Source organism: Panthera pardus, unplaced genomic scaffold (assembly GCF_024362965.1).
Source record: "Panthera pardus isolate Hobbes unplaced genomic scaffold, ASM2436296v1 HiC_scaffold_16, whole genome shotgun sequence".
NCBI lineage: Eukaryota > Metazoa > Chordata > Mammalia > Carnivora > Felidae > Panthera > Panthera pardus.
This window is the reverse complement of record NW_026526721.1, coordinates 157,467,622-157,492,414: the sequence shown is the minus strand read 5'-3', so window position 1 is coordinate 157,492,414 and position 24,793 is coordinate 157,467,622. Positions and strand designations below refer to the sequence as shown.

At 39.3% G+C, this 24,793-nt stretch overlaps 1 protein-coding gene across 5 annotated transcripts; it reads right to left on the bottom strand.

Moving 5' to 3' along the window:
- Positions 1-758: 758 nt before the first annotated feature.
- LOC109248672 (zinc finger protein 197) lies at positions 759-24,188 on the bottom strand. Of its 5 annotated transcripts, none has more exons than XM_019418500.2 (6): positions 24,046-24,188; positions 16,888-17,366; positions 15,527-15,683; positions 15,016-15,125; positions 14,652-14,778; positions 759-3,766 (listed from the first exon to the last, which is right to left on the bottom strand). In XM_019418500.2, the coding sequence occupies exons 2-6, from the start codon at positions 17,284-17,286 to the stop codon at positions 1,449-1,451; spliced, it is 3,111 nt and encodes a 1,036-aa protein (XP_019274045.2). In that variant the 5' UTR covers positions 17,287-17,366; positions 24,046-24,188; the 3' UTR covers positions 759-1,448. The 5 variants fall into 5 exon arrangements, with proteins under 5 accessions (XP_019274045.2, XP_019274046.2, XP_019274047.2 ...); XM_019418501.2 differs by having other exon boundaries at positions 16,888-17,357; XM_019418502.2 differs by having other exon boundaries at positions 16,888-17,357; positions 24,055-24,188.
- Between the last annotated feature and the right edge of the window lie 605 nt (positions 24,189-24,793).

Sequence of the window (24,793 nt, the reverse complement as noted above, 5' to 3'; positions counted from 1 at the left end):
GGCGCAGTCGGTTAAGCGTCCGACTTCAGCCAGGTCACGATCTCGCGGTCCGTGAGTTCAAGCCCTGCGTCAGGCTCTGGGCTGATGGCTCGGAGCCTGGAGCCTGTTTCCAATTCTGTGTCTCCCTCTCTCTCTGCCCCTCCCCCGTTCATGCTCTGTCTCTCTCTGTCCCAAAAATAAATAAAAAAAAAAAAAAACGTTGAAAAAAAAAAAATTAAAAAAAAAAAAAAAAAAAAAAAAAAGAACTTGGCTCTTTGTGAACCTTATGTAGTAAACTGAGTACTGGAACAGGATGTTGTTTCTTGAGTAACAACCTTTCATATGTCAGCAATGGTGAAATGTTGATCAGAACTGAGAATAAAGTGGCAGGGATCATTAGCTCAGGGGTTGGGGTTAAGGATTTTTCCCTATGAACAAGGAAAGCAACATAGGACTGTCCTTCCATTTTGAAATTCACCATCTGCTAGGTTTCAAATTTGAAGGTCGAAAAATACTTTTCCTTGGCTTCAGTGTTAACAGCTGAACAGAATATTGCTTTTCCATAACACGCCAATACTTTGCTATCAAAACAAACTACGCATATTATCTATTATTAACTCATTCTGAAAGCTGTATTTTTAAAAAGTCTTCTTAGACTATTAAAATCCAAAGTTAGCCATCTACCACCATACTTCCTCTTACTGTAAAAATGAGTGTTTTTGAGGCTCCTGGATTCAATTGTTCATTGATGTAATGAACAAACATTACATTATGCCATGTTCTGTATTTTGACCATACCTCTTTTATCCAACTTTATTGACAACTAAATTATTTCACAAAGTACATTCACAAACATCCTTTACTTAATCCTCAAACCTTGTGAGGTAGGCATTATATCAACATTTCACTGACAGAGAAACTGAGGCCTAGAAACTGAACAACATCACATAGCTAGTAAGAGAAAGAGCCAGGACATAAAACTAGGTCTTCTAATTCCAAATACAGCACTCGTCTTAAGTTGCCCTCAAACAGCAGACTCTTGCCCACCCACATCCATGTCTGACATGTCTCGATCATACTGTCCACAGAGACTTTCTGTAGCAGTGATGCAATTTTTAAAATGTACAATTTACACACTTTCAGAAACAATGTCCATTTTTTAATACAAAAATATTTTTGCTATCATTTACAACTACATTATTACATCTCATAAATTTTTTTCAGAGTCTAATTGCTCTAAGGTCCCTTTCTAGAGACATAACAAATGGTCTGGAACAAAGTATTCTTTAACTAGAATTTGGTTTACGTTGTTGCAGTCTTGAAAGTCTACGTTAGCTTTCTTCCACATGCAAATCACTGGTTTACAAAAGAGTCAATCATGATTTTTTTTCCTTGCAAGAATGATATACTGCCATTTGTCTAACAGTTATTTAGGTAGGTTGGAATTCTATCCCATTTTACATATGACACTAGATTTTCTGAATCTCTGTCTTAGACTCATTGGCATTTTGGAGCCAAGAAAATCCCTCCACAGTATGGATTTCTTGTTGAAGGTGAAGGTTTGAAGTCTGAGAGAATTCTTTTTCAGACTCATCACATTCACAGAGTTTTCCATCTGTATGAATTTTCTGATGTACAGTAAGGTTTTTTCTCTGCCTAAAAACTTTACTACAATCATTACACCCATATGGTTTCTCCCCTGTATGGATTCTCTGGTGGCCAACTAAATTCCTCTTAGAAGTAAAAGATTTTCTACACTTCTCACACTCATATGGTTTTTCCCCGGTGTGCATCCTCTGATGTACAACAAGGTTTTTATTCTGACTAAAGTCTTTTCCACACTCATTACATTTATATGGCTTCTCTCCAGTGTGGATTCTTTGATGTACCATAAGATTTCTACTAGAGGTAAGAACTTTTCTACATATATGACATTCATAGGTTTTTTCCCCACTGTGAATTCTTTGATGTTCAATAAGGTTTCTGTTGTAAGTAAAGCCTTTCCCACATTCATTACATGCATAGGGCTTCTCACCAGTATGGATTCTCTGATGGGCTATAAGGTTTGAGCGGTAACTGAAGACTTTCCCACAGTCACTGCATTTATAAGATTTTTCCCTTGTGTGAATCCTCTGATGTCCAATGAGGCTTTTCTTCAAAATGAAGCACTTACCACACTCATTACACTCATAGGGTTTCTCACCACTGTGGATTCTCTTATGTTCAATGAGGTTTCTGTTTGAACTGAAAGCTCTTCCACACTCATTGCATTCAAAGGGCTTTTCCCCAGTGTGGATTCTCCGATGTACGAGCAGACTTGAATTGTAACTGAAAGCCTTCCCACAATCCTCACATTTGTAGGATTTCTCCTGTGTATGTAGTTTCTGATGGACCATGAAACTTTTGCTCATAATGAAAGTTTTCCCACACTCTCGACATTCATAGGGCTTCTCCCCATTGTGGAGTCTCTCATGGTCAGTGAGGTTTCTGTTAGAACCAAAGACCTTGCCACAGTCTTTACACTCATAGAGATTCTCTCCAGTGTGAAACCTCTGATGTAATATGAGGCTCTTCTTTAAAATAAAAACTTTCCCACATTCATTACATTCATAGGGTTTCTCTCCATTGTGGAGTCTCTGATGGTCAAAAAGGTAAGCACTCTGAGTAAAGGCTTTCCCACATTCAGTACATTTATATGGTTTCTCTCTGCTGTGCATCCTCTTATGGTCAATGAGGTTTGACTTTGAATTGAAAATCTTCCCACATTTTTTACAACCAAAAGTCTTCTTTTCTGTGTGTACTCTCTGGTGTAAGAGAAGGCTTTTGCTTCGAATGAAAACTTTTCCACATTCTTTACATTTGTACGGGTTCTCTGCACTGTGGAGTCGCTGATGGTCAACAAGGTAAGTGGTCTGAGCAAAGGTTTTCCCACATTCATCACACTTATAGGGTTTTTCCCCAGAGTGGATTCTCTGGTGTAGAATGAGGCTCTTCTTCAGAACGAAAGCTTTCTGACACTTGTTACATTTATAAGGCTCTTCCCCTTTGTGGAGCCTCTGATGATCAATGAGGTAAGCATTCTGAGAGAAAACTTTCCCACACTCGTTACATTTGTAAGGTCTCTCCCCAGAATGGCGCCTTAGATGTATAATAAGGCCTGAGTGCCTATAGAAGCCCTTTCCACACTCCTTACATTTATAAGGCTTCTCTCCAGTGTGGATTCTTTGATGGTTTAGAAGGTAAGCACTTTGAGAGAAGGCTTTCCCACATTCGTTACATTTATAAGGTTTCTCCCCAGAATGATTGCGTAAATGCATTAGAAGGCTTGAGCGCTGAATAAAGCCTTTTCCACACTCTTTACATTTATGAGGCTTCTCACCAGTGTGGATTCTCCGATGGTTTATAAGATGGGAGATTTTATTGAAATGTTTACAACATATATCACATTTATAAAACTTCTTTCCTTCAGTACCTATTAAACTTTCAGAAAGAGCTGAACCTAGAGTCAAGCTTTCTCCAAATTCCTTCCACTTTTGGCCTTGTTTTTCTGGTAGAGCCCTTTTCTTTGTATCTCGTTCACAGAGGGGACCTTTTCTCAGCGTATCTCTTTCCCCTGTTTCAGTCCCCCACTGACTTGCCACAATTTGCCATTCACATTCCTCCTCAAAATCAAGGGTCTGGGGAACACTTCCTTGAAGTCTTTTGGATGTTCCTTTCTGAGAATCTGCTCTTTGAGAAATGCTTGCCTTTGGTGTCACCTCCTCATTCTCAGTCATGGTCTCCCATTCTGGTAAAAGGAATTAAAAATGCAAATGTTACCACATCCCTATGTTAGTAAGAACAAGATCTTCAAATGATTTTCAAACAAGCCAGTAGGTACACTTTTATATGGATACAAAAAGAACTTTTCACGAGATGAAGGTACCAGGCAGAATACTACCCTGACAAGGCTGACACAGTGGATTCACACAGAACTCACTCAGACACTTCTAAGCATTTTGTCTTCAGGGAGCAGATGGAGAAATATAAATGATGTTGAGTAAGTAGATGCAAGAAAAAACCAAAGAGATAACATGAGATCATGTGTAGGCAGTTCAGACATGAGGCTCAGGAAGTCAGATTGAACAGGGAGAATCATTTGGCTTATAAAGAATTATCTTTTTATTTTCTTCATGCTAGGAAGATGGAAACTCTAACGGAGAGAAAATGTACCTAAGAACCCTAAAGGCAATCTTTAATTTTTGAAGAGTCAAGGGCATAAACATTTTTTAATTGCTTGAAAGCAAGTAAACTACAGGGAAAAAAATCCACTAAAAAGCAACTTAATGCTTAGAATTCATATATAACTCCCACTACTCCTTTTAAAATTGAGAAATGGAAATTTTAAAATTTCACAGAAACATCAGGTCTGATTAAGACTCATATTAGAAGAAATACAGAATGAAAAGAAAAAAACATAGAGACATTTTAAAAACATAAACGTATCTACAAAATGATGCAGCTGAACTAGTAAACTGCCAAAGTCCCTTTCTACTCTGATGTTCTCAAATATTATAAAATGTGAACTTACATTTTTGAAAATGTTTTTACAAACATTTTTCCTCACAAATGTGAGGAAAAAATATGAACTAGTTCCCCAAATTACCTAATAAGTAAAGTAATGTGAATAACAGTAATATTATCTTCTACTAGAGTAGAACAACACTGTTCTTCTACCTAAATAGAGAGAAAAGACATAGGAAAGGAGTAGCCATTTTATTTCATTATAAACTTCTTTAATTTATGAGATGGTAAAGATAGAAAATACTCAATAAATGTTAACTTAAACTACATCCTTAGGTCAGGTTTTCCTATCTCATCTCGACTGCCCCTTTCTCCAGGATTCAGGCAGGGCTGTCAATCAAACTATTTCATCTGGCTATAGGGATGAGCATGTGTCCTATCCAGTATTGGTACTCCAGTTTCCTTATCCATAGTGATTGGATGAAGGAATGGTTTCACAGTTTAAGCAGGATGCTGGTCTCAGGAAGATTCTCTTTAAGTGGAAGTAGAAGCGTTTTAAAGAAGTAGAAGTGCTTTTAGGAAGTAGAAGTGTTGTAAGTGGTTAACTGAGATGAAAGATTGTTTAAGAAATTAGCAATTCTTGGGGCGTCTGGCTGGCTCATTCAGTGAAGCATGCAAGTCTTTTTTTTTTAAGTTTATTTATTTATTTTGAGAGAGAGCTAGTGGGGAGGGGCAGAGAGAGAAAGAGAGAAAGAGAGAAAGAGAGAAAGAGAGAGAGAGAGAGAGAGAGAGAGAGAGAGAGAGAGAGAATCCTAAGCAGGTTCCACACTGTCAGCGTAGTCAGAGGAGGGCTTGAACTCGCGAACTGCAAGATCATGACCTGAACCAAAACCAAGAGTCAGTCGCTTAACCAACTGAGCCACCCAGGCACCCCAAGCATGCAACTCTTGATCTTGGGGTTATGAGTTTGAGCCCCACTTTGGGCACAGTGTTTACTTGAAAACAAAAAGACAGAAATGCCTTAAAATTCATATTCAATATTCCAAATGTCTTGAAAGGAAAAAAATGATTAAAATTCTTAAAAAAAAAAAAAAAAAGGGAAATCAGCCAATTCTTGTATACACAGTAATTTGCTAGTTAAACTATCTGAAATTTCAGTATGGAAATCACACAACCTGTAGGCCTATTGAGTTTTAGAGGACTTGGTAGAAAAATGTCAGATTGATAGAGGAACCTGATTACTTTCTGCAATCTTGAATGAAGCCTACAAGAAACAGACAGGCTTCCCTACTTCCAAGCCTCCCCTCTTTAATCCATGTCCACTCCATCGCCAATTATCTTTCCAATAAGTAAATCTGACCGTGTCACTCACCTGTTCAAAACAAATGATTCTTAACTACCTACAGGATAAAGCACAAATAACCAGCATAGCCCAAGAGATGCCCTCATCTACTTCCTGCCTATCTTTCTGGCTTTATTTTTTACCAGTACTCTTTATGCCCCTAGACTCTAGCCAGAAAGAACTACATGCAGATGCCCAAACATGTCATGTTTTTGCTTTCCTATCAGTGCCCATGCTTTTTTCTCTTCCTGAATTGTCATTCTTCCTCTTCTCAATTCACTACAAGCCCAATACCTACACCCTTAAGCTCAAAAATCACCCTCTCTGGACATTACCAAATATTACAGAAATAAAAAGGATTATAAGGGAATACTAGAAATGCTTAAATTGAACAATTTAAGATGCAATGGGCAAATTCCTAGAAAGACACAAATTACTAAAAGGGACTCAAAAAGAAACAAAATCTGAATAGATCTATAAAAAGAGATTGACTCCATAATAATAATAATAAAAAAAAAAAAAACAAAAAAAACAAAAAAAACCCACCTGCAAAGAAAAGCCCAGGCCCAGAATGCTTCACTGATGAATTCTTTTTTTTTTTTTTTAATTTTTTTTTTTTAACGTTTATTTATTTTTGAGACAGAGAGAGACAGAGCATGAACAGGGGAGGGGCAGAGAGAGAGGGAGACACAGAATCTGAAACAGGCTGCAGGCTCTGAGCGGTCAGCACAGAGCCCGAAGCGGGGCTCGAACTCACCGACCGTGAGATCATGACCTGAGCCGAAGTCGGACGCTTAACCGACCAACCGACCAAGCCACCCAGGCGTCCCTTCACTGATGAATTCTAACAACCTTTAAAAAAAATTAATAAAAAAAAAAAAAAAATTAATACCAATTTTTCACAAACTCTTCCAAGAAACAGAAGAGTTGGGACCACTTTACAACTCATTCTATGAGATCAGTATTACCCTGATGCCAAAACCAGAAAAAGATATCACAAAAAAAGAAAAAGGAAAAGAAAGAAACCTACAAATATATGAATATAGACCTAAAAATTCTCAACAGAATATTAGCCAACTTAATCCAGCAACACATGAAAAAAATTATACCATGACCAAGTGGGATTTATCACAGGAAAGCAGTGTTGGTATAATTTTGGAAAATCAATTAATGTAATACATCATATCAGTGGATTGAAGGACAAAAATCACATAATCATCTCAACATATGCAGAAAAAGCATCTGGTAAAAATCCAACAACCCTTCATGAATAACAAAGTAGGAATATAAGGGAAGTTCAAAGACCTACAAAAAAATCGAAAGCTAACATCATAGTTAATGATGAACAACTGATGCTTTCTCTCTAAGAACAGTAACAAGAAAAGGATTTCTGCTCTTGCCACTTCTATGCAATATATACTGCAGGTTTTAGCAAGGGAATTAGGCAAGAGAAAAAAATAAAAGTCATCCAGATTGAAAAGGAACAAGTAAAACTATTCTCTTTGCAGATGACAAGATCTTACATGTAGAATCCTAAAGGGGCACCTGGTTAGCTCAGTCAGTTAAGCATCTAACTCTTCATTTCGGGTCGGGTCATGATCTCATAGTTAGTGAGATTGAGTCCCATGTAGGGCTCTGCACAGACAGCGCGGAGCCTGCTTAGGATTCTCTCTCTCCCTCTCTCTCTCTCTGCTCCTCCCCTGCTCACGATCTATCTCTCACAAAATAAACATTTAAAAAAGAAAAAAAAAAAAAAGAAAATCCTAAAGAATCTACCAAAAAAAACTGTTAGAACTAAATAAGTACAGCAAGATTTCAGGACACAAGATCAATAAACGAAAATCAGTGGGATTTCTACATGCTAGCACTGAACCATCCTAAAGGGAAATCAAGAAAAACAGCCTGGGGCGCCTGGGTGGCGCAGTCGGTTAAGCGTCCGACTTCAGCCAGGTCACGATCTCGCGGTCCGTGAGTTCGAGCCCCGCGTCAGGCTCTGGGCTGATGGCTCGGAGCCTGGAGCCTGTTTCCGATTCTGTGTCTCCCTCTCTCTCTGCCCCTCCCCCGTTCATGCTCTGTCTCTCTCTGTCCCAAAAATAAATAAAAAACGTTGAAAAAAAAAAAAAAAAGAAAAACAGCCTAAGAAAGAATAAAAGACTTAGGAATAAACTGATTGATTGATTGATTGACTGATTTGGGGGAAGGGTGCAAAAAGGTGATTTTATTAGGCAGAAAGAGCTGCTCGAGGGTTGTGAAGAGTGACTGGTTATATACACTGGAGGTGGGGAAGGTAAAGACAAAAGGGAGGCCTCCAGAAGGACTTTCATATGCTAAAGAGGACTCATAAGCTACTGGAGGTCTAGCTATTGTCAAACTCAGGTTGGTTTTCCTCCAGTAAGGCATTAACATTAGACAGTAGGGAGTTCTTGGAGAAATGTTATATTCCGTATTTGCCTCAAGTATCTGTCAACGGGCTGCAGGTTATAAGGAAATTTAATCTTATCTGCCATTTCCTTCTTGCCTTTGATCCCCACACCACTATTGGAGGGAAGGGTGATGTTAGGGAAACTGAGGCTATGGTTTCTGGAGATTAGGCTATTAATAAGATTGCCTTTTTCTTATAATTTACTAAGACATTCATAAACTGATGAAGACTCATATCCTGCATGACTGGTCTCTATCAGTTAACCATTATTTTTCCCTTTCCAGGTAGCCTGAATGCCTGAGGAATGTCACACATTATCTCACCTGGGGTAAGGGTGTTTGCAGGGTATCAGCTTGTCTTATGCTCCCTCATCATATACCCCTGAAAAATTTTGCCCCTTAAATCTTTAAGGTTGCTGAATGAGAAAGGCATAAATTTTAGAAAGTACAAAACTTATACTCTGAAAACTACAAAACACTGTTTAAAGAAGTTAAAGACTACATAAATGAAAACATATCAACATATCAACATATCCCATGTTCATGGACTGGAAGACTTAACATTGTTAAAACAGCAATAATCTCCACATTGATCTAAAAATTCAGTGCAATCCCTATCATAATCCCAGATGGCTTCTTCACAGAAACTGACAAACTAATCCTAAAATCAATATGGAAACTCAACAGGCCAAGAACAGCTAAAACAATATTGAAAAAGAACACAGTTGAAAGGCTCATACTTCCCAATTTTATTATCTAAATGTTTATTTATTTTGAGAAACAGCGAGTGAGCAGTGGAGGGACAGAGAGAGGGAGAGAGAGAATCCCAAGCAGGCTCTGTACCATCAGTGCACAGTCCAACGTGGGGCTCAAACTCACGAACCGTGAGATCATGACCTGAGCCAAAACCAAGAGTTGGACACTTAACCAACTGAGCCACCCAGGTGGCCCTCATACTTCCTAATTTTAAAATGTACTTCAAGGGCACCTGGGTGGCTCGGTAGGTTAAGGGTTGGACTCTTGATTTTGGCTTAGGTCATGATGTGAGATAACAAGCACTGCATCAGGCTCTGCACTGATACTGGGATTCTCGCTCTCCCTCTCTCTCTGCCCCTCCCCCACTCACACACACATTCATTCTCTCTCTCTCAAAATAAATAAATAAACTTTAAAAAAAAATGTACTTCAAAACAACAGTAATAAGACAGGGTGCCACTGACATAAGATAGACATACAATCAAAGGAATAGAACTGAGAGTCCAGAAATAAGCTGGACTGATTTATGGTTAACTGATCCTCAAAAGGGTACCGAAACAATTCAATGGGGAAAAATGGTCCTGAGATAATGAAATAGGCACATGGAAAGAATGAAGTTGGACCTTAATCACACCATATACAAAAATTACTCAAAATGGATCAAAGAGACCTAAACATAAGAACTAAAACTATAAAACTGTTAGAAGAAAACATAGACATAAACTTTAATGACCTTGGATTAGGCAATAGTTTCTTAGATGACACCAAAACATAAGCAACAAAAGAAAAAGTAAACTGAAATTCATCATAATTAGTAACGTTTGTGTTTCAAAGGACACCACTGAGAAAGTGAAAAGACAACTCACAGAATGGGAGAAAATACTTGAAAGTCACATATCTGGTAAGGTATTTGTATCTAAAATATAAAAACTCCTACAAATCAACAATAAAAAGACAACCCAATTAAAACATAGGCAAAGAATAATGAAAAAACATTGCATCAAAGACATACAAACAGCCAATAAGCATGTGAAAAGTTGCACAACATCTTTAGCCATTAGGGAAATGCAAATGAAAACCACAATGAGATCTTTTTAGACCTACTAAGATGGCTAAATCAGAAAGTGTGATAATAAAGCTGGGAAAGATCTGGAGAAACTGGAACCCTTATACACTACTGGTGAGAGTGTAAAATGGTGCAGCAACTTTGGAAGTGTCAGCTCCTTATATGATTAAACACAGAGTTACCATATGACCCAGAAATTCCACTCCCTGGTATACTTCCAAGAGAAATAAAAATATACACATCCACAGAAAAACTTGTACACAAATATTTACAGCAGTGTTATTTATACAACAGCTCAAAGGTGGAAGCAACATTTTTCAATGACCATCAACTGATGAATGAATCAAGAAAATGTGATATATACACACAAGAGAATATCATTAAAAGGAATAAAGTAGGGGTGCGTGGGTGGCTCAGTCAGTTGAGTGTCCAACTTTGGCTCAGGTCATGATCTCACGGTTCACCAGTTCGAGCCCCATGTTGGGCTCTGTGCTGACAGCTCAGAGCCCAGAGCCTGCTTTGGCTTCTGTGTCTCCCTCTCTCTCTGTCTCCCACTCATGCTCGGTCTCTCTGTCTCTCAAAAATAAATAAAAACATTCAAAAATAATAATAAATAAACGGATAAAAGGAATAAAGTATTAATACATGCTATAACATGGATGAACCTTGAGAACATTATGCCAAGTAAAAGCAGCTGCAGAAGACCTGTGTGATTTCATTTACATAAAATGTCCATAGAACAGGCAAATCTAGAGAGACAGAAAGCAGATCAGTGGTTGCCTAGGGCTGGGTTGGAGGGGCAGTTGGGTGAAATGAATATGACTGCTATATGATATAAGGTTTCTTTTGGAGTGATGAACTGTTATAAAATTAATTGTGGTGAGGGTCGCACAGCTCTGTGTATACTAATTAAAGCACTGTAACCTTTAATTGGGTGAGCCACATGGTACGTACATTGTATCTCAATAAAACTGTTATTAAAATAAAAAGTCACCCCCTCTATAAATATTTCCCTGAGCCACCCACCCCTGCCCCCACTCTCCCAGTCCCTCCACCATCCCAAGCTCCTATGGGCTCCCACGCTTGTGCACGTTTTACTATATAGTATCTGTCACAGGGTATTGTAATTATTAGTGTAAATGTCTACCAATCCAATTTGAATGTTTGAAGGCAGGGGCTAACTTTGACACAGGAAGTACTATTTCTTTAATTTCCTTCAAATTCTATTCCAATCTCTTAAATAAACGTATACAAATCTTTTACATATTGAAGCAGTGTATGCAAGCCATCCGAGAATCTGCTTTTCTACCAGTTTATCCATGCATGGAAACTGAGTGCACAGAATTGTCATATTTGATAATGTCATAGTATAATTCCAAGTCAAAACACCACAGTTTGCTTAGTACTTTCTCTATCTTGGTGAATTTGCTTGTGCTCGACTTTTAACCATTATAAATACTTTACTGGCACTATTCTTAGACATATTATTTATTTTCCTCTTTCTGAACAATCTCCTTAAGGTATCCTCCTCAAATGAAAATCACTAGGTCAAAGGGCATAAACACCTGGGTATCTGCTTGCTAAAGCCCCAACAACACGGCAGTTAAAGATTATCTTATTTAATAAAGTTGATTCAAACTTCTCTTTCCTCAAAGAGCTAGAATAAGCAATTCCATTTCCTCCTCCTCCTCCCTCTCCTCCTCCTCCTCTCCTCCTTCTCCTTCTTCTTTAGTTTAACTCTTAGACTAATCTAGAATTTATTTTGGCTTACAGCATGAGTTATACGGATCCATGGTGAGTGTTCATAAAATTCACCAATTTACTCATAAAACATTTAAAAAACTCTTAGAAAAGATGGATTATTGAGTAAATAGCATTGCAACTACTAAAAGTCATTTGGGTTAAAAAAACAAACTGGGTTCCTATGTCATTCTGTAGATCAAGATAAATTTTAGATCATGTAAAAATGAAACAGTAGGGGCACCTGGGTGGCTCAGTTAGTTAAGTGTCCGAATGGCTCAGGTCATGATCTCACAGTTTGAGAGTTTGAGCCCTGTATTGGGATCTCTGCTGTCAGTGCAGAACCTGCTTTGGATGCTCTGTCCCCCTCTCTCTGTCCCTCTCCTGCTTGTACCCTCTCTCTCTCAAAAATGAATAAACATTGAAAAAAAAATGACACAGTAAAAGTATCCGAAAAAAATACGAGTTATTTTTTAAAAAACAATTTTACTGAGAAGACAACAAAGACTATAAAGGAAAACACTGCTAAGTTTAATGCTACCATAAAAGATTTTCTAGGTCTTAAAAAAAAAACAACTCATAAATAACATTAAAAGGCAAAAAAATGGGAAAAATATATGCAATACTTGACAAAGGGTCAGCAGTTTAATAAATAAAAGAAATATGTAGAAAGTATATGAATAGGAGTGAAACAACCAATAAACATGTGAAAGGATTTCCCCACACAATAATCAAAGAAATGACAACCAGAAAAATAGTATTTGTCATCTACCCAGCAGAGATTTAAAACAATGATCAAATCATAAGCACGTATACGAGAAATGGGCCCTCTTTTACTCTTTTCATGGGAATGTAAATTGGTACATCACTGGTAGAAAGCAGTTTGGTAACATGTAATATAAAATCTAGGGGCGCCTGGGTGGCTCAGCCAGTTAGGCATCAGACTTCAGCTCAGGTCATGATCTTATGGTCTGAGTTTGAGCCCCATGTTGGGCTCTGTGCTGACAGCTCGGAGCCTGGAGCCTGCTTCACATTCTGTGTCTCCCTCTCTCTCTGCTCCTCCCCTGCTCACACTCTGTCTGTCTCTATCTCTCAAAAATAAATAAACATTTAAAAAAAAATTTACTGGGACTTAGGGTACCTGGGTGGCTCGGTCTGTTAAACATCCAACTTGATCTCACAGTTCATGGGTTCGAGCCCCACATCAGGCTCTCTGCCATCAGCGCGGAGCCCACTTTAGATGCTCTGTTTCCCTCACTCTCTGCCCCTCCCCCCAAAATAAATAATAAGAAAACATTAAAAAAATAAAATTTATAAAAAATAAATAAAATCTACACAATGTTAGGCCCACTATCAGTACATTTGAGATCATAAAAGATATATCCTCATTAATTGTAAAAATATACAGTATAAATTACTGTAGACAATAAAATAGTAAGGTTGCGACATGGCAAAAAAAAAAAAATCAGTATTTTCACATATGTAAACCATAGTTAATTAGAAAACATCAGAAAAGACTCCAATTCCAAAGAACCAATGTATCCTGAAATATACAAGATCTAGATGAAGACAATTTTAAACAGGCCTGAAACATAAACACAGTGCTTAACCAATAGAAAAGCATGTAACGTTCTTAAACAGAAATTCAGTATCATAAAGCTGTCAAGGTAAAGCATGATACATAAACAATGGAATTCTACATTACTATGCAGCTATTTAAACTGATATTATAAATCTGTATTTCAGTATAAATTAGATCAGTGCATTAGTTGATTCCTCAATTTTTAATGTCTATTTCTCCAAACAAAATCTTACCTTTGTCTTCAAAGTCCAGCACAAAGCTACTTTTTTTTTTTTTTTTTAAACATTTATTTATTGTTGAGAGACAGAAAGAGAAAGAGCACAAGCAAGATAGGGGGAGAGGGAGACACAGAATGTGAAGCAGGCTCCAGGCTCTGAGCTGTCAGCACAGAGCCCGATGCAGGGCTCGAACCCATGAACCATGAGATCGTGACCTGAGCCAAAGCTGGATGCTTAACCAACTGAGCCACCCAGGCACCCCCAAAGCTACCTCTTTTATGGCCTTTCCTAATCTCAGATACGGTACTGGGTGCTTTGTCCCCTTCATTTCCATCTGAAAAGGTTTATCACACTCTTATACCAATTATTTTACTCTGCTTTGTTTATTCTCTCTATGCTCATTTCCCAAACCACGATAAGCTAATGGCAAAATCACATCATTTCCACCACATGATAGATATTTTAATGTCTATTGGAAGCACAAATGCCTACTAAGTACTTTTAAATGTTCTTACTTTATTAATAGTCAGAAAAATCCACTAGAGTATAAAGATATAACTTTAGAAAATCCTACCAGCAACAATTTAAAAGAATGGGATTACACAGTACCAATAAAGGCAGAGCAAAAGAAGTGTTCTTATGTAACACTCCACGGGGATCCCAGAAATCACTATGGAAAGGAATTTGGCAGTATGAGGCAAGAACCGTATAACAATTCAAACTTAAGCATAGTAATTCTACTTCTAAAAAATAATGAGAAACAAAGAAAGACCCTAGGTATAGAGACAGACTATTAGAGAATTATCTAGAGTAAGGAAATGGCTGAATTATGGCACAAATTATGTAGCCAATAAAAAAACTCATATAGAAAAAAAACAAAGGTAATATGTCAAAATTTTGATAGTAGTTGTCTACAGTGGGTTTAAGAAAGTTATATTTTCTTCTTTCTAATATTCTATGTGTTCCAAAATATACTACTTTCATAATCAGAGAACAAAGACTAATGAAATAAAGGTAAGAATGATGGGAAGAAAGAGTCCTTACCTAGGGAGGTCACATTTCCATAATTCTCCAGCATCACATCCCAGTACAAGGCCCTCTGAATTGGGCCCAGACACTCCCATTCCTCTGAAGTGAAGCATACTGACACCTCCTCAAACATCACCAACTCCTGAAATAACAGGCGTTATGTGAGATTCTCCGTGCCCTGGAGCTCCCCTACTGAGATGAACAAGAACAATCAAAGAGTCCTAATGAAACCCCACATAAAGTCTACCCTCCAAACGCTTGGACTGTGATTTAGAGACAAGAACTGACTGGGCCCCAAACATTAGGATGACAGAGGGCACCTCAGCCAGTTTGGTAGTGCAGAGAGGGCCTTAGGAAGGAAAGAGAATGCAAACCTTACCTGGGGCTGGGCTGTTAGGAGCATGAGGGCCATTAATTGATTTCTTGGATTCTCTTCCTGGGAAAGGGCAGAAGCTTCAGGGGCAGGAGAATCTGAGGAAGGAGAAAAAGCTACATGTGAAGTTACTGCTGTTCCTGCCCACTACTCCAAGTCCTGTATCTTTGACAAACAAAGAATTCAGAAAGACCCAGAACTCCCAGGGCTAGACAATGATGGCTATAAAATGACTTACAAACCTTTTGAGTGACCCTGTGTCTCCCTCTCTCTCTCTGCCCCTCCCCTGCTTGCACTCTGTCTCTCTCCCTCTCTCAAAAAAAATAAATAAATAAACATTAAAAAAAAAAATTAAAGGTAAGAGGGACCCAGGAAAGGACAGGTAGGGAAGAGCAGAAAGAACTTGGTACCACAAGGGTTTCATATACAAGACAGGAGAGGAAGCAACTAACTGGGAGTACAGGGATGAGCCATAATAAAGATTCTGAGAAAGTCCAAAGCCAGGGCCACCAAGTACCATGTTGAGGATCCTGGAGATTGAACACCACTGGGTCAGTAAAAGGATTTTGGCAAATTTCAGCTATGTGGCTGCCACAGGGTGCATGAGGAACTGCTGCTCCTGGAGTGCTCATCCCCTCTTGGAGAATGTCCTGGTCCTGAACAAGAACTGGAACCTGAGAATAAGCAAAACAAAATAAGCCAACTCTTCTTGTACCTCCAGAAAATGGACTCACCTAACCACCATGGACCTCTTTCTGCCCACAGTCTAGAAAGAACTATGAGATCAGAGACCCACCTCAAGTACAGAGCATCAAAACAGCAGTACAGTTTTGCCTTGAGAACAATGGAGCTGGCCCTCTAGCTCCACTCATGGCACTGGTGACCTCTCTCCCACTGAGACTGAACAGAATGGTGGAAACAAAGGCAGACCCGGGTGTGGGCTAAGAATCAAATGGGAAGTAACAAGTCACAAAGGAATGGGTTTTAGCTCTAGACCTGGTTTTAGATCAGACTTAGGTTCAATATACTCTTCTACCTATTTACCCCTTTGTTATCCCTTCTTGCCCCAAGAGAAGGAACACTAGAGTCGACACATGGTTTTGTTGCTAGCTAGCTATCTGACATAATGCAATTGAGTGAAACTTTTTCTGTCTCCATTTTTTTATCTCTTAAATGAGGATGGATTAGTGCTTTATAATGAAATATTTAGCTCTAAAATTCTTCATTTTTATGATTAAAATAAACAAGCCCATCCCTGGCGCCATTCCCAAGTTTAAGTTAAGTTAACTTAAGTCTGAACTTAAGTTGAGACTTCCTCACATACAAATGTTTCTAGTGGACTACAGATTGACAGAAAGAGATCTAACACACACTAGGAAATATATTAAGATCCCAATTTCATGGTCAAGAATATAAAATCTTTCCAGAAGTAAGATTCCCTGGGTCAGAGAATCCCTAGGGGCACACATAGGGAGATCCTGCCAGATTAAGAAAGCTTCAGTCTTGCTCCCCCTTGCCTTTCCAGACTTAATACAAACAATACCTATGCTTCTGTTTAGGGAAATACTTAGAAACATTATGTTTTTCAGATTACTGAACCAAACCTCAGCATTAGCAAGCATCACCCAGAAGGACAAAGCACAGTTAATGCCTTTGTGCTACTTCTGAATTGGGCCCAAGGCCCCAGTCATAAATCCACTTCTCTGCAGATATGCCATGATGTGAAATAGCTCATGAACCTGCTGTAATAAGCATTAGGGTGGCTAATGTGCTATTAATTATTTATGAAAATCACAGGATCACCCTCCAGCACAGCTTGCCCTGGCTCAATTCTCTCCTGCCTTCTATCCCAAACTCTCTCCCCTCCCCCCTTCTCACTTTCAGTGCTGGTCCATCGAGGTCTTGCTGTAGCTCCTCTACCAGGGCCACGGCCTCCTCACCACTCCCAGGGCGATGGATCTGCACCCAGGTCCGAATCTCCCCAGGCAAGATGCTCAGGAACTGCTCCAGGACCAGCAGCTCCAGGATCTGGGCCTTGGTACGTGCTTCTGGCCTCAGCCACCGGCGACAGAGCTCCCGGAGCCGGATCAGTGCCTCCTGGGGTCCAGATGTCTCATGGTAACGTAACTGTCTAAAGTGCAGGTGGGAGGTCTCCCAAACAGAGGAGCTGCTTCCTTGGAAGCTGGTTCCCCATTTCCAAGTATCATCCTTCCCTTTAACAAGACCCTCTTGTCTCAGAGCATTGTGGCCCCAATTTTCTCTTGTCATTGTTGTCATTTAAGAAAGGCTCCTCTCCGGGTCCCCTCGATCCTTGCTTGATTTCTTCCTTAAAGCTTGGAGAACATCATCTAGAAGACCTCAAGAAGTCATTGATAACATTAACCCAAAGGAACAACCAAGTTTTTGAGCCCCCAGTTTCTAGTGATGAAGAGAACCTCCCTGAACACAAGTTTCTAGGTGCTGAGCAGTGCTTCCTCTGACAGAAGCCCCTGCCCAAGGCTCTGAAGACACAGACACTCATGTTACCCAGACCACTGCTACAACCAAAGACATGAAATTCCTTTAGTCTTTTTTTTAATGTTTATTTATTTATTTTGAGAGAGAGCGCGTGCGCGCACACACGAGCAGGGAAAGAGCAGAGAGGGAGAAAGAGAATCCCAAGCAGGCTCTGCTTACAGTGCAGAACTCCATGCGGGGCTTGAACTCACAAACCCTGAGATCATGACTTGAGTCCAGATGCTTAACCGACTGAGCCACCCACATGCCCCCAAATTCCTTTCGTCTGCATTCACAGTGTTTCCTCCACCTAATTACAATAAATCCTTTATCTACCACTCTAACAATGGGCATCCTGGCTACTCCTGTGTGACCCTGAATAAGTTACCTCACTTCCGAGTTTTAGTTCTTTTTTTTTTTTTTTTTTTAAGCTTATTTATTTTGAGAGAGAGCTAGCGAGAGAGAGCACGCACAAGCAGGTGAGGGGCAAAGAGAGATAGAGAGAAAATCCCAAGCAGGCTCCACACTGTCAGCACGGAGCCCGACACAGGGCTTGAGCCTATGAACCGTGAGATCATGACCCGAGCTGAAACCAAGAGTCAGACGCTTAACCAACTGAGTCACCCAGGCGCCCCTTTGAGTCTCAGTTTCTTAACCAGCAAAATAGGGGTAATAACAGTTCCTATCTCAGAGGCTTGTGTAAGAATTTGATATCTACATGCATTTCAAGTTTTGGACAGTGCCTGGTATATGGACTCAAAAATTAGTTACTATCCTTCTTTAATTAGCACTCTTTCCTATGTTCTGTGCAGTCAACAAGTATGGTCTTCTTCTTTTTTTTTTTTTTTAATTTTTATTTTGAGAGAGAGAGAGCACAAGTAGGGGAGGGCGCAGAGAGAAGGAGACACAGAATCTAAAGCAGGCTCCAGGCTCTGAGCTGTCAGCACAGAGACCAATGAAGGGCTTGAACCCACAAACCACAAGATCATGACCTGAGCAGAAGGTGGACGTTCAACCAACTGAGCCACCCAGGCGCCCCTAACAAGTATGGTCTTAATCCTGATACACAGAAGACAAAACCCTAACACCTTCTCAATTAACAAAGAAAAGCTGAACTAAGTTAGCTTTACTGTACATACTTTGGATTCTCTGAAAATTGTTTACCCATTAATCAAAATATTTGGATACATTTGACTTTTATTATACAAAACTTAGGCTTGCTGCTCTCTAAAAATCTTCTTTTTTTAGAAATAACATTTATTGTTCTCATTACAAAACATAAAATTTGTAAAATCAGAAAAGACATACAAAACCAGAGAATAATCACTGCTATTGTTTTGTACTATATTCTTCTGATCATTTCTCCCTGTACCGATTTGGATCACATGATTGGAACCAATAGTACAGCTCTGTAACTTGCTTCTCACATGTTATCTCAGGAACATGACATCACATAGTCTTTATCATTATTTTAGGAGCACATGAGACTATGCATACTTAAGTAGTCCCCTATTGTTAAACAATTAAATTATTTATAATTTCCTCTTATTATAAATTAGGCCACAATGAACATCTTTGCTGATGAATTTTTGGTTATATCTCTGCTTATTTTTTCAGGAAAAATTCCCAGAAAAAAAAAAAAACTGTTGGGCTGGAAGCTGAGAATAGTTTTAAGCTTTTAAAGTCATAACGGTTAAAACACTATCAATGACATATGAAAGCACTCTCACTAATTTTATTTAACACTCGGACCCTTAAGGAGCATGTGTATAACTGAACAGAGAAGGCAGAAATGTAAACACAATTTCAATATAATGTATAAGTAAAATTAATAGGAGGTCATACAAGCACAGAAAGAATTCATGGAAGGTAATTTTGGATTGGGCTTTAAAGAAAAATAAAGACCACTGGAGTATTAGGCAAGCCATTCCAGGAATAAAGAAACTATATTTTCAAAAGCATGGGGATGACAGTATAGCTCTATTACAAATGTGCTTTGAAAAAAAAAAGAAAAAAAGAAAGAGGAAAAACAAAACAAAACAAAACAAAAAATGTACTTTGCAAACCAGAGAAGTAAAGTAAACTCTGGAGGTAAGACCATGGGAGTAGTGTCAAGAAGTAAACAGAAGTCAAATTCTAAAGGCTCTTAAGAGGCAGAACAAAGAGGTGATCACATACTATATGTGATAAGCAACCAATAGAGAGATTTTACTTTATATTTTTTGTTATTTTTTAAAATAGGTAATACTGATTCAAAGTTTTAAATTATAAAATACATACTGTGTAAAGTTTCCCTCTTCCCACTAGTTTCTTATGTATCTTATGTATCTTTACAGTTATTATGTGTATATGTGCATACATATATAAAACAATGTATAATATATATATTTTTTCATAAATGATAGGACACCATGAGTCATGTACTGCATCTTCCTTTTCTCAATTAACAATGTATCTTAGGGATGCCTGGCTGCCTCAGTCAGTGCAGCATGCAACTCTTGATCTTGGGGTTGTGAGTTCAAGCCCTAGGTTGGATGTAGATTACCTAAGATTACTTAAAAATAAAATCTGTTTAAAAAAAAAAATGTATCCTAGAGATCTTTCCTATCACACATAGCTCCTCCTGTCTTTTTACCGATGCATAGTATCGCTGTATGGGTTTATCATGATTTATTTACCCACTCTATCACAGATGGGCAGTTTTTAATCTTTTCTAACTAACAATATTCTCATGAAAAACTCTGGGCATCTATCAATTTGCATGTGGGTAGGCATATACATGAAAAGTTCCTCGAAGCAGAATTGCTGGATCAAAATTTATGTGACTTTATAATTTTGATATTGCCAATTAGCCCTTCATTGGCCCTGGACTAATTTACAATTTACACTTCCAGCATGAGCGATATGGGAATACCTTTTTCCTCACTCCTTCACCAAATCTAACTTGCATTTTGAGTAAATGAGTGTATTTTTAAAAGGAAAATTAGTCCTTTGTTACGATAGGAGTGGCAAATTTTTCCTTTGTCATGTCTTTGCCATATATCTCATGTGACTTTGTTTATATTTGTTTCACCATGCAATCATTCTTTTTTTTTTTTTTTTTTTTTTTTACGGCTCTGGGTTTTGTGTCAGAGTTAGAAAGGATTTTCCCACTCTAAGTGTGAAGGAAGTACTAACTCACAAGGTCAGAAATCTATATAGGAGGAATGATGGGGGAGGGAGGACTGGATCTTAGGAAGGCCAGTAACGTTTTTGCAATAGTCTCAACAAATGATGAAATTCTACACTAATCAGCAGTAAGGATAAAACGATTGAGAAAAGCTGAGCAGTTCTTGGCAGTTGATCTGGGTGCGGGTGATGGAAAGGAACTTTCAAAAAGGGTTTCTATTCCATGTTCACAGGCCGAAAGATTCAATATTGCCCAAGTGCCAGTTCTTTGCAATTTATCTACAGATTCAATGCAATGCCAATCAAAATCTCAGCAAGTTATTTTGTGGACACCAACAAACTCACTCTGAAGTTTACACAAGAAGCAAAACACCCAGGATAACCAATAAAACATTCAAAAAGAAGGACAAAGTAGAAGGACTGACACCACACAACATGAAGTAATGAAGACAGTGTGGTATTGGTGAAAGAACAAATTAATGGAACAGAATAGAGAGCCCATAAATAGATCCACATAAATATAGTCAACTGTTATTTGATAAAGGAGCAAAGGAAATACAATGGAATAAAGATAGTCTTTTCAACAAATGGTACCAAGACAACTGGACATCCACATACTTACTTACTGACTTACTAACTAAATAAATAAGTAAATAAATAAATAACTTAGACACAAATCTTACACCCTTCACAAAAATAACTCAAAACGGATCTAAATGTGAAATGCAAGAGGCACCTGGGTGGCTCAGTTGGTTAAGCATCTGACGTCAGCTCAAGTCATGATCTCACAGTTCGTGAGTTCGAGCCCCGTGTCAGGCTCTCTGCTGAAAGCTGGGGGCCTGGAGCCTTCTTTGGATTCTGTTTCTCCCTCTCTCTCTGCCCCTCCCTTGTTCGTGCTCTGTCTCTCCCTCTCTCTCAAAAATAAATAAACATCCAAAAAAATTTTTTTTAATGTGAAATGCAAAACTATGAAACTCCTAGAAGATAACAGAAGAAAACCTAAATGATCTTGGGTATAGTGATGACTCTTTAGATGCAACACAAAAGTGTGATTCGTGAAAAAAAATAATAAACTGAACTTTGATAAAATTTAAAAACTTCTGCACTGTGAAAGACAATGTCAAGAGAGTGAGATGACAAGCCATGAACTGGGAAAAATATTTGCAAAAGACACACTTAATCTGATAAAGGACTGTTAACCTTTTTATACATTATACAAAGAACTCTTAAAACTCAACAATAAGAAAACAAACAACTCAATTAAAAAATGGCCCAAAGACCTTAACCAACACCTCACCAAAGAAGATATACACATTCTAAACAAGAATATACAAAGATGCTCCACATCATATGCCACCAGGGAAATGAAAGTCAAAACAACAGTGAAATACCATTACACACCTATCAACACGGCCAAAATCCAGAATACTAACCCCACCAAAAGCTGGTGAGGATGTGAAGTAACAGGAATTTTCATTCATTACTGGTGGGAATGCAAAATGGTACAGCCAACTTTGGAAGACTGTTTGGCAGTTTCTTGCAAAACTAAACATACTCTTTAACATACAATCCAGCAGTCATGCCCTTTGGTATTTATTGTGAAAAGAGTTAAAAACATATGTCCACACAAAAATCTGCACACAAATGTTTATAGCAGCATTATAAATAATTGCCAAAATCTGGAAGCAACTGAGATGTCCTTCACAAGGTGAATGGATACATGTGATACATTCCAACAACAGAATATTATTCAGCACCAAAAAGAAATGAGCTATCGAGCCATGAAAAGATGTGGAGGAATCTTAAAATGCCCATTACTAAGTGAAAGAAACCAATCTGAAGAGACAATCTACTGTACAATTCCAAATACATGGCATTCAAAAAAAGGTAAAACTACAGAGTCAGTAAAAATATCAATGGTTGCCAGGGGGTGGGAGAAGAGAGGGATGAACAGGCAGAGCAGAGAGGATTTTTAGGGCAGTGAAACCACTCTGCACGATACCATAATGGTGGATACATTATATATGTCATTTTACATTTGTCCAAACCCATAGAATGTATACCACCAAGAGTGAACCCTAATGTAATAACAATAGAATTTGGGTGATTATGACATGACAACGTAGTTTCATCGATTTTAACAAATGTACCAGTCTATGGGGGATGTTATAAGTGGGGGAAGCTGTGCATGAATGAGGGAAGTATATGGAAAATCTCTGTGCTTTCTGCTCACTTTTGGTGTGAAACTAAAACTGCTCTAAAAACTAAAGTTTATTTTGAGAAAAATAAATAAAAGGGGAAAAAAGGATCTTCTACAGTAAATTATTAGAACTCTACTCTTCCTTCACAGATATAAATACATCTTACAACATACATTTTGTTTACTTCCCACAAAACATTTGTGAGCTCTGAGTTAAAAAAGAATAAGAGAAGGCTCAGAAGAGCTAAGTAATTCACTCAAGGCTATTTGACTGGTTGTATGTGGGAGTAAATTCTGAAATCAGGGATTTTAATTCCAAAAGTCCAAAATACTTCCATCTAAAAGACTTCTGAAAGCCAAACAACATCCATTCTAAAGCAACAGTTTCCAAACACCAGTTCATTACAAAGATTTAATCTGGCAAACTGTAAAACAAAAAATACAGTAACTATACACAGTGACTAACAGAGGTTGGCAATGACCTTTCTTGCAAAGGATGGCATTTATTCCGAGCTTACAGTGTCAGTACTTAGCTTTAAAATATATTCCTTTGGGGCACCTGGGTGGCTCAGTGGGCTAGCCAACAGACTCCTGATTTCATTTAAGGTCATGATCTCACTCACGGTTGTTGAGATGGAGCACTGCATCCGGCTCTGCGCTGACAACGCAGAGCAGAGCCTGCTTGGGATTCTCCCTCTTTCTCTCAAAATAAATGAATGAATATATATATTAAATAACGGCGGCATGGGTGGTGTAAGTATGCTTTTTAAACACCAGTATAACACAAAACTAAAAGATAAAAATCAATCCATCCCTACCAAAAAACAAAAACCAAAAAAGTCCCCAGGAGTCTGGTTGCCACGGCTCTAGAACTCCCAAGCTGTCTCCACCAGCCTCAGCAAAGACTGGGGAAAAGCAGAAAGGCCCGGCCACCGAGGCAGCTGTCCTCATTGTCTGACTCGAGCACCACAGACACACAAAGACTCCGAGATGCTGTCTTCACTGCCTTCCCCACGCCGCCATCCGCCCAGTCCAAGCCCCGGCGTCCACGCCAACACGGAACTGAGTAGGGGCTGGGCTGGGGGCCGGTGGCCAGGAGGGGTCGGCTGGGTGGGCGCTGCCCTAGGGAGCTCATGCCCGCCTCTCCGGCCGCCCACCCGACCCCAGCTTACCCCGCTCACCCGGGATTCCCGCTGCGCTTCCGGCCTCAGGCACCGCCGCCTGGGCACCAGAACTCCAAGAGACGACACGGGAACGGGACGCAACCGCGGCCGAGGACCAGAATAATGGCTGACCCGCTCGCACCGCTACTTCCGGTTGCTCACCAACCCCTCCCATCCCTGGCTCTCTGGCAAGCCGTATCTCTATGATTCGTTTTCGCCAGAGTAGAAGATGCCGGCCGAGCTTCCGGGCGCTTGGGTTTCCATTACTCCGAACGAGCTGATGGAAGCTGTGCATCCCACGCGTAAAGGATGCGACGGTGAATAATATGGCCCAGGCCCTCGGGACACTTGTTGGCTCCTAAAGGAGCTGAACCTACTATCTTAGCTTGTACCACCTGGACTTGTATGAAGAAGGTCATAGCTCTTGAAACACACTGTGCTTTGGAGAGACCCAAAAGCGGTAGTCCTGAAATCAATCTAGTGTCTCCTAGCCTTAGAAATGGCTGGGGAGGGGCTCCAGAGTGGTTCAGTCGGTTAAGCGTCAGACTTCGGCTCAGGTAATGATCTCGGAGTTCATGGGTTCCAGGCCAGAGTGGGGCTCTGTGCTGACAGCTCAGAGCCTGAAGCTGGCTTTGAATTCTGTGTCTCCCTCTCTCTGTGCCCCTCTCCCGCTTGCACTCTCCCTCTCAAAAATAAACATTAAAGGGGCGCCTGGGTGGCTCAGTTGTTTAAGCGTCCGACTTCAGCTCAGGTCACG

What these genes read in the sequence shown, in the direction of transcription:
- LOC109248672 (XM_019418500.2), bottom strand. Translation starts at nt 17,286, where the DNA reads ATGACAACAATGACAAGAGAAAATTGGGGCCACAATGCTCTGAGACAA. An exon ending in TCTCCAGGATCCTCAACATG is followed by an intron (nt 15,126 to 15,526) that starts GTACTTGGTGGC and finishes CTTCACATGTAG; the next exon opens with CTTTTTCTCCTTCCTCAGAT. An exon ending in TCCTAACAGCCCAGCCCCAG is followed by an intron (nt 14,779 to 15,015) that starts GTAAGGTTTGCA and finishes CTGTTATTTCAG; the next exon opens with GAGTTGGTGATGTTTGAGGA.